The sequence below is a fragment of the Crocodylus siamensis genome, chromosome 1 (genome assembly GCF_052110815.1).
Source record: "Crocodylus siamensis isolate JL-2025a chromosome 1, ASM5211081v1, whole genome shotgun sequence".
NCBI lineage: Eukaryota > Metazoa > Chordata > Crocodylia > Crocodylidae > Crocodylus > Crocodylus siamensis.
Genome location: NC_143395.1, coordinates 244,473,188 through 244,490,546, shown reverse-complemented (window position 1 = coordinate 244,490,546; position 17,359 = coordinate 244,473,188). Strand labels below are relative to the sequence as shown.

Sequence of the window (17,359 nt, the reverse complement as noted above, 5' to 3'; positions counted from 1 at the left end):
AAGTGAGGCCATTTTAGTTGCTAAGGGTAGTACCACTGTTTTCTTCAAAGTTGTGAAGTTCTTGTTTTCAGCAAGATTTTGGCAGTTCATAGTTCTCTTGGCAACACAGCAAAACATCTTTAAACAACCATAGTGTGAATATGAAAAAATCTTTGCACATCAGATACTGAAGTAAGTGTGTTGGGGGGTGGGAAGTTAGTGCTATAAGGGGTGGGAGGTTTACAACCAGATGCCAAATCATCTTTTAAATGAGCAAGTAGGTATATTTCCCCCTTTTTCACTCTTTGGCTTTCTACATCCTTATGTAGTTTTATTTAGAAGCATATTACGCTTCCTCTTCCTCAGATTGATCTCTGAAGTTTAAAGCCTAGAAAAAATGCTGGAGATTTAAAGCATCTACTGTCACTAGTGCTGCTGCTTCAGCTGCTTCTATTATTACACATAATACACACCATACTGACATCTATTTAGCTTTTGTTATCTCTCTGTCTCTCATTGGGTTGTTCCATGGATGAAGGGAAAAATGAAGGTGGTTGGAAGGGGTGGGTGAACTGATCTGAATATTATAAGGAATATCCCTGGTCTTCATTTAACCTTCAAATTTGAAGCTTTTAAGTGGGGGAAAAAGTATTCAGTTCCCTCTCTATGACTGAGTTCTACTCCTGAGAAGTCCAGGTATTAATTAAGAGACTGCTTTCTTCCCATCATAGTGAATCTCTACAGCTAATGGTATATCATATCAAACATCAAGTCTCCAGGGGCAGACGAGGAAGCCCCCACTTAAAGCTAAAAGAAAAATGTGGAGGCCTCCTGGTACTCTACTGAATTAAGTCTCCTTTATGGAGGCCATTCTCAGTGTCCCACTTCATGCCTAAATCAGGCTCATCTTCACAAGACCCACCAGATAGCCTTGTTCTCCCACCCTTCACTGGTTTCATTTTGATCTTCTTGGAATGATGGGTTTCTTGAGCACCTACTTGTACTGAATCAGAGAGCACTCTCCAAGTGCACTAGGATTTATGCTCCAGAAAAGTAGATAATTTGATGATCCCAAAGCATGCAAACACTGAGTTGTTTTCTTTTATAGGACTTACGATTTTCTGAACCAGGAAAATTATAGGAGTGCCACCAACCGAAAAGTTATGGCCTGACTTGGGAACAACCTTTTATTCATGTTTTCTTCCTCTTTCATTAAGTTTAAGACAGAGATAGAGCTTTGTCACAGACAGCTGGCCTGTGGCAGTGAGATGAAGAAATTAACTTCATTTAGCAGTAGCAAAACAAGAAGCTGAGATGACAAGGTGGATGAAACAGTTGAAGCAACTCAACAGGCTTGATTCACCAAACCCCTGTCCTGCATATAGTCAAGTATACTTGCTCAAAGTGTGTGTTAATCATTACCACGCATGGAATTGTACCCGCTCGGCACCACTAAGGTCTTTCTCCTTCACAAGCAGAAGGCTGTGCTCTATTGATGTCACCTGTTAAGAAATGCTTTTATCACACTCCTTTTTCTGTACTGACTTTTTTCCTTTTTTTGTGTGCAAGACTGTTATCCAGCCCATAGACTGTGTAAATCATGGCCTATCTGTGATATTGGAGGAGGATGCAGCATGTGAAAGTCACTTTTATTGAGAAAGATTTGTCAGGCTGGCAAGGAGAAGAGGAAAGAGTGAGAGGAAGATGGAGGATGAATTAACATCTACAAACCCAGAAGAGCTAAAAGCCTACTAGATTGCTCAGAAAATTCACTTGACCTATGAGAGACCCACTTTTAAGTCCCTGCTTGGTTTGATTTGCATTAGGGACACAGACTTGGGTGTCTGCATATTTACTAGTCTAGGGTTAGTGACACTGTTTCCATTGTGATTTTTTCATGAAAAATTCTTAAAGGTTTTATTTTTGTTCCTCATTAGAGCAAAAACTTATTTTGAAACATCAGCATTTTCATTAAGTAGAATTGTTGTTTTCAACCCAGCCTGAATTACAATGCTGTTGCTGCAACAGAGAAAATGGAATGGGAGGAGAGATGTGTAATTGCTAGACTCACACAGCTGGCAATACCCATTACCCCAAAGGAACATGTATATGTATCCTTTATGTAATCACTTCTGGTATAAAACCACTAAGGAGGCTTAGGATGGATTAATTTATTCAGTTCACTAGAATTATTCCTGGAATGGCAACCGTAGCACCTTGGTTATGTAGGCAGCCCAGAATAAAATCCTCTATATCAAGAAATGTCCGTAGGCAGTACTAAATTACCAGGATGCTGTTAGGCTTGTAAAGACCAAAACAAGACAACCCTAACCCATCAACTCTATGTACTCAAGTTCCCAACGAGCCTTTCAAAAACCCAAGCCTTTTAATTGCACTGATTTATCAAGCAGTGAAGCCTGTGCCATTATAATGAAACAAGATCTGTATTTTCTGTAACTGGACAATGAGGACAATATTGTGAGCTAAAGGCATTAAGGACATGCAGGAGCTCAGTCGGGTTGGCAGTAGCAAAGTATTCACCTTAGTTGTGAAATGAAGTCTTCTGTACAAGAGTATAGCACAGTAACCAACAATAAATAACATACCAAATTTTGCCCCCACACAAATGCAATCCTGTGAAAATGCCTTCAATTACAATTCTGAAAATTCAGAAACTATAGGTGGCAGGTCTGAGGAGATACTGAAACGACAAAGTTTGGCACACTGGGCATATTTGGATATATCATGTTCTTTTAGTGGACATAGTCTTTTGTTTGCTTATGGTTTGCATATGGGACATTACTTATGCACCAGTAGACAGGTTTTCATGAAAATAATTTTTCATAGTGTGTTTCCATTTATCTATGTTTCATACAATGATATAAAAATATCAAATAACTTTGTGTTCTCCTTTACATTACATGCTTTTTAAGATTCACAGTCTACTCTTAAAGTCAGTAGTGAACTACAAACAAGGTGATCCAATAATATTTTTAATGAATTTTCCCCCTCAGGCCCAAAGGTTGAAACACCCATGGATTCAAAGAGATAAAGTCCTTAGTCCTACATTTTTCTTGCTAAGCCTCAGCCCACAAAATGCAAACTGCAACATCAGCACTATGTTAGTGGCTTCCAAAATTTCTCCTCCAAAAAGCCTATGATTTACTCTTCTTTTTTTACTCATTTTTTACTCATTTAAGATTACATATTGTATATTTGGCCCACATAAAGCTGTCACTAGCTTACTGAAAAAAAAGTTTAGGTTCCAAAACCCTGGTAAGGGTTGGAGGCTGCCTGAGATGGGAATGTTTATAAGCTCTTGTGATATTAACTGCAGCACTCAACCTCAGGTGACATAAAGCATGCAAAAAAGAACTTTCTGTCAGTTTTATTATTTCTAAAAAGGTTCCCCTTGAAGGAGAAGAGTGACCTTGCTCTGCCGAGCTGACATATGCCACTGAATTAATGGCATAGCTTTGCTGGAGGGAAGCTTGCAGAAACATTACAACTCCAGTGGCTGAGTTTGCTGTGCACATTAATCAGGTGAACCAACATGATGCATCAAGCACTCATTTAAAAGTAATAAAAACTATCCTCCTCCATTTTTTTAAAACTTTCTTTGAATTAGCTTATTGTTGGTCATTACCAGTGGTCAAGGGTATCACTGCAGGACTGCAGTAAAACCTAGATGAGGGTTTTTAAAAGTTTTGTTTACTCTTCAGAAACCTAAGCATGCTAGGAGAACAGAGAGTCAGCTCTTACAGTGACGGCTTATGGTACCAGTCCTCACAGGAAACTTCACTGGAAAAACTGTTTTTTCTTAGAACATCTCTCAGCTTTTACTCTTATTCTGATAACAAGGGGCATGTGTAGATGAAACAGGGGTCTTAAATTGAAGCGGTGGGTTTTTGAAAATACCGCTTCAATTTAGAGGCCTTTAAACCCCCGTGTCGTGCACACACCTGAACTTACCTGCCTCTCCAGTGGTGGGGAGGGGAGGGCAAGGTGCCAGAGGGTGGAGCAGTCCTTGGGCTGCCCGGGGTGTTGGTGCTTTCCTCTCTGGCAGTGGTGGCCCTGTCCCCCCAGGCAATAAAAATCCAAAGGCACCCAGCTTGGACGGTCCTGGGGGGCACTGCAGCTGCAGAAAGAAGCACCTGGGCTCCCACACAGCTCAGGTAGGCAGGCAGGCTCCAGGGAAAAAAAGGCAGAGCCTGCCTTCCTGAGCTGCTGCCAGGCTGCCTGCAGGGCTTCCTGCAGAGCCCTTGAGCTGCACGGAGCCCGGTGCTTCCCTCCACAGCTGACGCGGCTGCAAACTAAAACTTCTCAGAGGAGTTTTATTTTGCTGCTCCCCAAGTCATTTAAGGCTCATCACACCACCAAATTTGCTACAGCATCTGGAATTACTGCTCAATACACCGCCAACATGTGCAAACACCAACACCATTAAAGTGGTGCAAGAGCATTTAACTCCTTTTAAATTGTTGGGCACACATGCCCCTCATTTTGTCTACACACAAGCCAAAGGATGCAGCGGCCTGATCCTGTTGTCAGTGAAATCCATGGCATTTTACTACTAATGTCTTTGGGAGCAGAATCAAGCTACAGTCCTGCAGCCTGTGAGTGATGTACCAGGTGTGCAAAGTGGGCAGTAGGTGTGCATATATGAGGTAGAAGCAAAGTAACCTTCACTGCTTTTCAAAACAAAAGGAAAGGACCTCCCATTGCCCTAGTAGGAAAGATGACTTAACTGCCCCAAACCAAAACAGTATTTCCCCAAGAAACAATATTCTCTGTCCCTCCACTCTTGCTCTGTTCCAAGAATGCTGCAACCAACTGTGCTGCTAGCTGTGGTGCATTTCAGTCTTGCAGACAGAAGCAGCAAATCACCCACACATATTGGGCCCCCTAAAATATTCAGAGATTGTGCAGCATCTAGCACAATGAGGTATTGGTCATGACTGGGACTCTTACACCACCATCAATCACAGCTTGGTGAGAGGGCAGCAGGACAGGCCCTATGAGGAGAGACTGAGGGACCTGAACCTGTTCAGCCTCGGCAAGAGGAGGCTGAGGGGGGACCTGGTGGCTGCTACAAACTCATCAGGGGAGACCATGAGCAAATAGGAAGATCCCTATTCTCCCCAGTACCACCAGGGGTGATGAGGAACAATGGTAATAAGCTGATGGAGAGTAGGTTTAGGTTAGAGATCAGAAGGCAATATTTTACAGTTAGGGTGGCCAAAATCTGGAACCAACTTCCCAGGGAAGTGGTCCTCACCCCTACCTCGGGCAAATTCAGGAGGAGGTTGGATGATCATCTGTCTGGGGTCTTGTGAACCCAGCATTCATTCCTGCCTGTGGCAGGGGGTCAGGCTAGATGATCTGTTCAGGTCCTTCCTGACTCTAGCTAGTATGAAACGATGAAATATGAAACAACAATTTTTATCCTACCTGCAACATTTCTGCTGTGGCTGGAAGGAGTCATTTAACACAGTGATGCTCAACCTTTTTTGTATCAGGACTCATTTGTAATCAATGCCAAGGCCCAACCCAGTGCCCCTCATTCCCGACTCACTGCCCCTGCCCCCAGCCCCGCAATGTGTGGGGCAAAGGGGGAGGGGATACCCCAAGCAGCCCTTGTAGGCTGGAACCCTGCCAGCCTGCAAGGCAAAAGCCACAATTTCTCAGTTTTTCTCCTTTAAAGGAGGATCCACTTTTAAAGTTTGTTGATCTATTTTTAAAGTTTGTTCACAACCTTTTCATATATTCTTGCGACCCACTTTTGGGTTGTGACCCATGGGTTGAGAAATGCTGCTTTAACGGAACCTGCCTACATTGTCTGCAGGCTCAGCATTTCCCCTTTGCCCAGAGTTAGCTCATTCTGAGACACAATATTCTCATCTCTTCCTCTTGTGTAGAGTTGTACATGCATTCTCTGTCTCTATTCTTTAAAAGCCCAGTCCTGCAAACACTTGAGTACCTGCATAATTTTTTCTGAGATGAGAGTTGGGTTGACCTCTGCAGCATCAGGGCCTAGGTAGCATACTGTATTAATAAAAAAAAGTCATAGTATAAAAATAAGAGGGCTTTACATCTAATGAGCTAGTTCTTTTGAAATATGGGGATATCAGAATTACTTTGTCTGTCAGAAAAAAAATACAGAGAAGAAAAGACATTTGTATTTAAAGAATAAAGACCAAAGCATGATGAGGGTGTTCAGTGATTAATCAGTCTTTTCTTAGGCAACAGTCTCTGCCACCATAGTGGCACCATAGGGGCAGTTTTACAAGGGAAAGATTTCAGGGTCTATCCCAAGTTCTTTCTGCACTGGTGTCTATAAAATGCCATAAAAAAGATAGTGGGTGGTCAAAGTAAACACTGCACCAATCCTTAATTGGCAGTATAGACTTTGTCTGAATGTGTCACTGATGCTTAACTTTCTTATAAAATCATTTTCCTTGGTTTTGTGCAGTCTTGAAAGTCACTTTTAATTAAATATCATATAAATAAGTCTTAAATTAAATCATTATTGTAAATGTAGTTGCACGCATGCACAGAATTAGCCAGGTTGCTGGAGTACCCAGCACCTAGGAGCTGCTGTTCTCAATGCGCACCGCCAGGTGATTTTCAGTACCTTGCAGTAGGTGGTGTGTAAGTCTAAGTACAGATGTTCAAAAAGCCTCTGGTGGAAGCACTCTATTGCACCTTACTTAAAGTGATGTAAGTTAGAGTGGGAATGAACCAGCATTTGCTGTTTGGGGACTCAGTGGTTGTTTGCACTGGCCAAGGCAGCAGGTGGGGGATGTTCCCACATGCCTCCCAGGAGGCTACCAGAGTGGCCCCTTCCCCCTCCCTCACCAGCTAGCAACTGTCAGCAGCAGCTGCAGGGAGGGGAGGGAATGGAGCCCCTCTGCCTGAGGGTCCCCCCACAGCTTGCTGGCTGGGGTCTCAGGGGGGCCAGGTCAAGCCCACATGACAAGGAGGCTCCTTCCCCCCCATCCCAGCCTCCTGACAGGTGTGGCTATGAGCTGCAGTGTGGGGTTGCCCAACCCAGCTTTTTTGCTGCTCTGGGAACTGGTCCTAAGGGGAAGAAAGCCCTTCTACTGCATGGACCTGGCTGCGCCCCCTCCCTCCCCCCCCCCAAGACCCTAGCTAGCAAGCTGGGTGTGGGGGCTTGCAGTGGGGGGGGGGAATTCCTTCCCCTGGCCCCAGTTCCCAGAGCAGTGAAAAGCTGGACTGGGCAGCTCCACACTGCAGCTCCTGGCTGCAGCTGTGAAGAGGCTGGGGGAGGGCAGGAGGGAGCCCATCTGCCGTGTTGACCCACCCTACCCCTCCCTTTCCCCCAGGGACAATAGCCATCAAACTGTGGCAGGGCTCTTGTGGTTGGGGGGGGGGACTTCCTTCCCCCACACCCGCCCAGACCCAGCCTCCTGACAACAGCAGCCAGAAACCACAGCAGGAACTGAGGCTGGAGGGGGGGTGGGGGATTGAAGCTTCTCTGCCGTGCAGATCTGGCCGAGTCCCTACCAGGGCTCAAGCCTACAAGCTTGGGTACGGGATCTGCATGGCAGAGAGGTTCTGTTTTTTCCTCCCACCCAGCTGCACAGAGAGGAGATAAGAGCCTTTTCTGTCTCCTCTCTGTGACAGCCCAGGGATGGAGCTGGACCAGTACTTGCCTGGAGCAGATGAGCACTAGCCTAGGCCAGCAAGGGACACAGCTAAGCGCCTCTGGGAGAGCAGCAGAATGCATCCTACATTGAAGCATGATGGATGTGCTTTTAAAAATGGGAAGTCAGATTTCCCCCCCGCACGTACATTTTGCCAAAGGGGATTTGAAATAATCCAGATTTTAAAGTATTTCTAATATGATTTAGCCTGTCTTTTCTGGGCCCACAAACACATTAAACCTGATTTTTAAAAGGTTTTCTAAATGAGACATTAGCTTAGGCCTTCCTATGTGTCTGGCATAAAAAATTGATAGATGTGCATCTTGATCTTCCCAGTAATTATGTCCCTATTTAACTTTATGAATTTATGTATCCCTGTTCAGTTGATCTGGTTTTCCACATGCCTAAAGCACCTCCTGGATGACCATGGCCATAGTTTCTAGACCACTGAAAAATAAAGGTTCTAATGGAAACTCTGACAGCAGTGCTTTCTTTCAGATGCCACGTGACTCAATAAATGTGAATGTGGTTAAAGCTCTAGAGGCTTAGGTGGGATGATAGATATAGCCACTGGTATAACAGCTGTTCAACATTTGCTTTAAAGAATGGCGTTTGCTGAGGTGTGGGAGTGTTAAATGTGCTTAACACACTTCTTTATACAGCTTTTTATTTTCTCATCATTTTCCATCTTTAAACCAAAGGTGTTTACTCTGCTGTTTCTCAGTAACAAGTTTGTTTGAAAACCTTTTTTACCTTTCTTCTTCTTTTCTTCCCCCACCCCCATACAATTACTGAATACCTCACCATACTAGCAGCAAGAGTCTTTTATAGAGTAATTTTTAAGCCAGTTAAAAATGCCATTTCAGTAGATTGCCCTATCTGAGTTAGTGAGAACAAGCTGTATCTTTTTTATTGCTTTTGACTGGCAAAGTACAAGATTTAGCCATGTTTCGTGGAGACTATAAAGTTATATTAATAGCTTGGGTTTTTGTCAAATATTCTATGTCTGTAAATAGGAAAAGACACCTGATATATTTTTCTTACCTCTTCATTAAACTCCTGACTGCTTCTTAATCATATATGCAAATTCTTATTCTTTATATAGGCGTGAGAAACTTTCTTCATAGACCACCGTGAAAATTAAACCTTGGTATTTTGTCTTGTGGTCAAGTAAAAGACTCTTTCCTTTGATCTGTTTGAGAACTCAGAGGAGCTGGCTCAATGATGGTATACATCTAGACTTCGGTAATTCTCAGTTGCATTCCCAGAGCGCCTCTCAAAAGTTCCTTGTCCTGAAGGACTTAGAAGCATAATGGAGCATATATATTCAGCCTCTTTCTAAAGCTTGCCCAACCCTACTTACGTTCAGTGATCAATCAAAAAGGCACATTCTGCTCCTTGTGAATTGATCCTGCTCCTTTTTCTGCAATGAGAAAAGAGAAAAAAGAAAAGGTACCAGGTTAGGGTAGGGGAATAAGAGGCCACATTATCAGCTGTCTTGCGACTACTAGACCAGGGGTAGGCAATGTTTTTTGACTGGAGTGCCGAAAAAACCACAATGTCTACCTTGGAAGATGCTGGAGTGCCAACATGCCCAGAGCAGCTGTTTGCAGCCTCCCAGCTGCAGCCGGCCCACAGAGCCCAGTCTACTTGCAGCAGGGCTTGCAGCCTCCCAGCCACCTACTGGGAGCAGTCTGGGCTATGCGGCTGGCAGCGGCTGCTTAGAGCCCGGGCTGGCGGTGGTGTGCCATACTTGGCACACGTGCCTGGGGTTGCTGACCCCTGCACTAGAATGGTTAATCTAAGCAAAATTCTTGCCCTATTTCCATGCACTGTAACTTATAGTTAAGAGACAAGTGGAAATTGATGGAGAAACTTTAAAAACGAGTGATATTTATCCTTTATGCAAAGGCCAATACAAAGCTCCTTCATTGCCTCTCATTTAAATGCTATTTTGAATACGGCTTAAGCAAGACATAGCTGTTCTATGATGCAAGGGGCAGATCTTTGGGTTGTATAAATTACCCAATATGGTGAGCTATGCCTTGGGTGAACTTCACCCACAGTGAATATAAATAGCCAACCACTGCCACTTTTGGTGGACTTAGGCAGTTGTAATTAATATGCCATGAGAACTTGCCTTCGACTGTAAAAGGATGTAATAGGAAACATTCTTAACAGGAGAAAGAGATCAGATCCCATGGCTTTTGGTGCTTATTGGTTTTACATTTGTACACCTAGCTGTTTTTGTTGTTGTTGTGTGTGTGTTTCATAGGCAAGGAAGCTAGAACATGAAAGATAAAATGTCTAGATTAAAAGAAATAACACATGCATTTTTGTCCCTTTATAAAGGTTATTTAAAGGTTGCCACTAAGAAGAAAAGATGGAAGGAGGAATAAAAACAAAGAAAAGTGTTTGACTTTTCTCCATTATATTAATTTGGTGCTCCAGAGGGACTGGAATTCAAGCCTGGGACATTACTTTGTAGAACATATATGAATAATACAAGTATATTCAATCAGTATTTCTGAGGAAAAATAAGGGTGGTTTTTCTCCTCCTCGCATACCTGTTTTACATTCCACTGTGCAAATTCACATTTGCTTAATGTACCCATTAGTAACTCTTATGTGAATCTAGCCAGCAAAATCACTTAATTTTATAGGATACTGAATATCGGTATCAAAAATCAATGACAGATTTTCTTCCAGTAGATTTGCATTTGCTTTAAAAGCTTCCCTTAACCTGGAAACAAGGCTTTCAGATTATGACCATACCTTCACAAAGTAGGTGTTCGTAGACACTAATGTAGTGACTGACACTACCAAAAGTAATAGCCCTATTCCCCTCATAGCTCACAGCTCCTAAATCTGCTTTTCTTTATCAGTGTAATAGGGTTGAATACATTTTAAAAGGTGGTAGCTATTGATTACTTAATGGAAAAAGTTAGTATAAAGAATTGCTGAAGCAGCCCTATTTAGTGCTCTCCAGTGCAACAAGGCCATTATCTAGAATAGTGGAAATCATCCTGTAACCCTTATTAATATTTAATAGGTATGAAACAACATGGAAGTACACTAAAAAACACCCTAAGCCTTCTGTCCTTATAGGAAAGAAGGTTGTTTCAAGCATCAAAAAAAATTAATGAATTTCTCTGTGCTCAAGTTATTTAGAACAGCAATGAACACCATCATCCACATCATTTCTTTACTATCCAGTTATTCCTACTGTGAATCTTGAAGCGATTGACTGTTACAGAAGATTACACCATGTTTAAAGATCACCACACAGAACTATTTGTTTCCCCAGTACTGTGAATCCCAACCTCCCTCTTTCTACCCTTCCTATTCCATGCTTAGAGAAGTATTTACTAGGATGACAAGTCAGTGAAAGGTGTTAATCCATTCTAATAGACCCATAATCCTCAGGGCTATGTTTTTATGTCATACTATTAAGCTCACCCATTGTCACCTGTCAGAATGTTGTTCATCTGGTTAATAGAGAAGGTTTTTTTAAAATGGAGGTTTTAAATGAAGTTGGAGTGTACCAGCTAAATTGTCCTTCAATCAATTTTTATTAGTTTTCACAGAAAATTATCTTTATTTTGCCAACATAGATTTTCCAGAGGATTACAAGCAATTAAGAATAGAGCTGTGTGAATGTTTTTAGTTGAAGAGTAAATTCACCTAAAAATATATGATTTTAGCTATCCCGAAACTAGTCATGAACGTAACCATCCCAAAAGTTTTTGCCTGGAAAAATGATGCCAGGACCAGATTTACAAAAAGCTGAAAGAAGAGGAGCTTGCACTGTGACGCTGTCCCAGGTTTCAGGAGACCTGGATTAAGCCCTTTCTTTTACCTGGAGGGCTGGAGTCAAATCTACATCTCCTAGCTCCAAATCAGGAGACTGCTGGGCCTTCTAGTATAGGATGATCTGAGTCTATCTTGCTGGAGGTGTTCTACATTGCACAAATAATTGCATGCATCATTGGAACAGAGACAGAAGCCCAGTGTCTCAGTTCCCTGGAGGATGCTCCAAAGATCTCGCAAGAGAGTCATCCTCACTCATTGCTTTGTCTCAATGAACATTTCAACATTTCATATAAAGCAGAATAACTCCAACAGGAGGCAGTAAGTGCCCCCTGCTCAAAAATACTTGAAGGACTAGTGATTAAGGTACTCATGTAGAACCATTATTTTTATTTTTATTTTTAATTTTGGCGCCCCAACTGAAAGCAATCTATTATCAAGACAGCTCTAATTAAGGTTAAAGCCACATAAATTACAAATACGTTACAAACAACTAAACCAATATCAAATGTATTTAGATATATATCATATAGTAGGCTTGTAACCCAACCTAATTTTTAAAAAATGGAAACAATAAAAATAATGAAAACCAAGGTGATATGAAACAGATGACTCCATGAACCATACATGTCACAGTAAAGCCATTAGAATGCAAATATGTAATGAAAATAAAGCCAGAAAGACCAAGCTGTACTTAAACCACAGGAGTTAGAGCTTGATTCAAACTTCTCTCTGAAGCAAATTCTTGGCTAAAAAAATCCGAAATGAAATGTGGACATTTCCATTAGAACTGTTTTAATTTTCTGACCACCTCTAGAAAGAAACTATTTGAGGATGAGGAACTTGGGATATCAGAGAGCTTTTAATTTGAATTATGTTTCAATAAAGGCATTAAGAACATACATTTTTACATGAATTTCTTTTCCCTCCCCTTCCCCCCCACATCTGTCCACTCTTTTTAGTTTTAAAAAGTGACTGTTTGTAAGAGATAAGGGAGCTAAAATGGATAGGAGCCCTGTGATTTATGGGCAGGGACAGGATAAGATGGGGCCCTTGCTGGATGGAAGTACCCCGGGGAGGTATAAGTGTACTCTGTGTAGTTGGTATCATTTTGATGAGCTTCATCCTTAAGATCACAATTGCTAAGCTTGAATGCCAACTTGTCATCCTGCACAAGAGTCAGGGGTATGACAGTTTTACTGATGAGACCCTTAGAGGAATGACTATAGCCAGAAAAGGGGAGTATACAAAAATAGAACTGTAAACAGCAGCTTGCTAACTGTGGACAGAAAAGGTATAGTTAACAGCATTCACAAATTTACCAGAAGGTTAAATTGTTTCTTAAGTATCAGCTCCATCAGAGTTTCAGCTTTACTGCTTTTAAGAACAGTTTGTGAAAAGACGTAAATGGTGACCAGGTAACATGTAAATGGGTGTTCTATAGAAACTTATACAGCTAAGATTTGTTCACCTCTGGCTATATATATAGGCCATCTATCTATGACATCTTTATAATATCTATATTCACTGGAAACATAATAAATTTATTCTCAGCTATGGTCCTGGGTTTATCAGGGAAGTGGTAAACAGATACCCAGAGTGGCTAGTGACAAGGCCAACTATTGAAACCATAGTTTCTAAACCCAAGTTCAGTGCATTAACCACAGGACCAGCTTAATACATTCTCCTTATTTGCCACCCAAGGGATCATCCATCTGATTGAAACCTCAATCATTTCTGAATCTTTCTCATCAAGAGTCTAAGGAGAAATTCTGTAACCCAAAAGGTTCAGACATTCATCTTCTGGAGAAGCATTCTGATATGCCTAATTTTCATGCAGCATATTTTCTATTGAGCTTAGTACATTACCCTTCAAGGTTTATAGCAAATTTTGAATACCCTGATATATATGGAGAGGGGTCAAAGGGGTACTTAAAATGCAAAGAAAATAAATGCAGTTTTATAAACATTCAGGGTTGTAGGTTGTACCCATGTTGATCCAAGGGCATAGTCAGACAAGGTTCTTTGGGCAAATCTGGTATCCTTTATTAGACCAGCTTTTTATAAATGTTTTATAAACATTTTATAAACATGTGATTTAATTACAGGACTTTTCTTTGTCATAAATACTAAAGCATACACATAAATAATAGAAAACAAGCAACTCCTGACTTAACTTTGAATGTTACTAAATAATAAAATGAACCCCCCAAAATATCATAGTTAACAGGTCTACAAATTCTAGCAGCTGATGTGCTAGGTCCATGTTTTCAAAAAGGGCTTTTTAGTTGGTGATCTCAATTTCTGGGTACAAAATGTAGGTATCTGTGGGGGAATCTACATGAGATGATGCATAGTAGACTAATTCTACTGTGCATTACCACATCATGGCAAAGGTCTACTGTGCATTAAGCATCATGAAAAGACCATGCACCTTTGCTACCATGCAGTAGTGCTGGCTACTGGTCATTTAGGTAGGACCCTATATTAGAGGTACTAGACTTAATGTGCAGTAGCAAACGTACATTCATGCATGTGTAGATGTGCCCAGTAAGACTAGACTCTTCTGTGTATTCTGTTCACTTTGCACCACTCTGATAACGTACCCTTTAAAGTTTTCCTGGGAATGGCCAGCAACTAATTTGCCATAAGCTAATTTCATAGTTTATGGCGAAGAGCAGTAACAATTTGTCACCTGAACTTGCTCTGTCTTCACTTTTGCATTCACATTTTACCTACATAGCCACCAACTTTCAGATTATCTGTAGCTGAAAATAGCCTGTTATACCCTGCTTATTTATAAGGAATTGTTAATGTAAAATGTCAGATTTATAGCCATATTTCTACCTTAACAATGTAAAAACAATGTCACTAAGATCTGTTTTTGTTTGTGTTTTTTATAGCGCACAAGTAGTTTTGGAACCTTTGACCGCTTTAGGCATCATTCAGTATCGAAGCCAGATGATTCAGTTGAGGTTTGTGTTACAAAAATTCTACCTTTTTCCATCCCTCTTCCTATAACTCTTTACATAGAACCATTAGGATTCAGTGATGTAAAACTTAGGTTGGTAAGGACTTACATGTATGCATGGTAAGTGCATATATAATTCATGAGAATCACTTGTTTGAGCATGTACTTACTAACACATGTAAGATTTGCAAAAGAACCTTTGGTGAGCAGTGCAAAGGACAGGTCCATATTTACAAAAAATAAGAGCAGCAAGAGTCAACAAAGCTTATACATCATCAACAGTGGCCCTGGTAGCAACCTGCTTTGCAACACTCTTGCTGCAAGTGGCTTGAGTATATCCTCACCACTACGCATCATTTTCACTTGGATTAGGACTTGAAATAAGGTGAGCATCAAACTGTAACATAAAATGCATTTTCTGTCTCATATTCATGAGTACTTAGGCATAGTGTTATGAACATAATTCCCCAGGCACTTTCAGAAATAGAAGAATGGCTGATGAGAACTTTCAGACACCCTACGTGCATCGTAAGTATCTCTGCATTCTCTCCTGCTCTTACATCAGATTTTTTTCTTTTAATTTCAAATCAGGTAACTGAGGTGGAGACTATAAGTGACCTTGGAGATGCAGGACAGAATAAAATGGCAGGAAATGGAAGTGGTTTGGGAAAGAAGATGCGGGCCATTTCTCTGACCATGAAGAAAAAGATGGGTAAAAAGTACATCAAGGCACTCTCCGAGGACATGGTAAATATGATGAAGAGCCTTTAACATCTTTGATAACATATGGTGGAAATGTTGATGGTGCGCTTACTTCTTAATTGCTTCTTAATAACATTTTATTGACTCACCGTAATACCTGAATTCAGATAGATAGATATATGCTACAAATAATGAATTTAAATGGTTGATGATTCGATTTCAGTAAAACAATTCTCACGCTTCTTTCTCCCTGGATGTGTATTTGATGCATGTGTACTGCCAAAGGCACAGGCATAGGCACTTACACTTACAATTTCACAGACATGAGTGCCAGGATAGAACAGAGCTTTATTCCTTTGACAAAGGGGATATTTTGTTTAGCTGGCAGTGAAAAGGTGTGTCTCTGTAGGAGGAAGAGGTCACACAGGTAAAGAGGAGGGTTCTTTGCATCCTCCCCAGTAGGTGTGCATCAGTGTAAACAGGAAAAAGATGATCTTAAATTAAGTATGTAGGACTTTCTGATACAGTTGTCAAAGGAAGTTGTTTCTTCATTAATGTTGTATCACACTCTCTACATAGCGTGACATCTTGGATGACATACACTATTTAGGATGTTGCATCAAACATGAAACGTACGTTAAGTGACTCATTGCATCAAGCAAAGCAAAGCATTTATGGTATAGGCCAATCTCGGGTTTGGGACTGACTCCCTTTTCCCCTCTAACTGAATACTCAGGCCATGATTAAGATAAGTACTAGATGCCACAGAAGAAAAATTCCCTTAACTGACATTTAATGGAGTAGCCTGGATGTAGGAACTTCTTCTAACATCTGTTGGCTAATGATTCACTTTGTGCCCTGAAGCATAAGGGTTCATATCTGCTATCTGTTTTTAGCTCATCTAACTTAACTGTAGATATTTTTACTACACGTACAAATGTGTGATCTTTTTTTGAACCCGCTGAACCTTTCAGTATCTTGAGGCAGTGAGTTCCAAATTTCAATCATGTACTGTGTATTAAAGAAAAAGGCATTTTTATTAGTTTTATATTTCTAAGATCTAATTTCACTGGGAGATCCATTACTTTTGTATTATAAGAGAAAAGAAATAAAACTTACATATTTACCTTCTGTATACTTAAATTAATTCTTTGTAAGACAGAAATTCAATAGAATGTGCTAGGGCACATGTTCCATACAATCTTAATTCCCCTGTAGCTGATAGAATTCAGCATTGCTCCAATGGTTAATCAATGAGAAAAGCTGTTGAACAGTGTAACTATCATTCCCCCTCCTGGAAACTAATCATATTTCATTTCTGTAATATATAGCTCTTTGGGAAGAGGGAGTCAGTCCCAAACCTGGGATTGACCTATACCATAAATGCTTTGTTTTGCTTGACACAATAAGTCACGTAACATACGTTTCATGTTTGATGCAACATCCTAAATAGTGTATGACGTCCCAGACACCACTCTATGTAGAGAGTGTGATGCAACATTAATGAAGAAATAACTTCCTTTGACAAGTGGGCATTGTTTCATTTAAGTTTGAAATCATCTTCAGCTTAAATAGCGATTGACAAATAAGGCTATAATTTCTAGTTTTGACAAACTCTGTAAGCTATGATTTGGGAGGTGACATTTCATGATATAACCTCAGAGGTCCTATTTCAGGCCTCATATGATTTTGAGAGAGAGAAATGAACGTCTGTTTATTTTGCAAAGGTGCCCATGTTCTGAGATTTGGAGTAGCCAGTTTGATGCTAAAATGTGCTGATCACATGGAGTTAAACCTGGCCATGTGCCTCTGGCTTGCCCTCCCCCTGTTGCAATGGACTAATAAAGCCCAAGACTGAGATATTCCAGTGCAAGGCACAGCAGTTGCATACAGTTCTCACCATTTGCTCTTAGAGTTTCTCTCTGTGCTTCCTCATTAGATGGAGGAGAATCCCCGAAGTGATCCCCAGCTGCTTTCTTCCTACTTTGCTTCTGTGATTTTTATATTACATATTATCAATATAGATAATTTTGAAACATTTAAGCTCTAAAATCATGTGCTAGATTCTTGCCACTTCCCTGGAATTCCAGAACAGCCAGGAAAACATCTTATCTGGTTTACTTGGGAATTTCCATGATGTATGTCTCTGATTTTTGTATTATTGTGGTAGATTCACTATTATGATGAATCCAGAGGGATGTGGAGAATACAGTAGAAGGAGATGGGCACA

General features: G+C 40.8%; 1 protein-coding gene across 2 annotated transcripts in view; it reads left to right on the top strand.

Annotated features, from left to right (window-relative positions):
• SAMSN1 (SAM domain, SH3 domain and nuclear localization signals 1) overlaps window positions 1–17,359 on the top strand; it is a 417,718-nt gene that overhangs the window by 379,642 nt on the left and 20,717 nt on the right. For both annotated transcript variants that reach the window (XM_090060064.1, XM_090060072.1), the window contains 2 exons: window positions 14,360–14,431; window positions 15,019–15,174. In XM_090060064.1, the coding sequence (XP_089916190.1) occupies window positions 14,360–14,431; window positions 15,019–15,174 (228 nt within the window). The remainder of the gene's footprint in view (window positions 1–14,359; window positions 14,432–15,018; window positions 15,175–17,359) is intronic.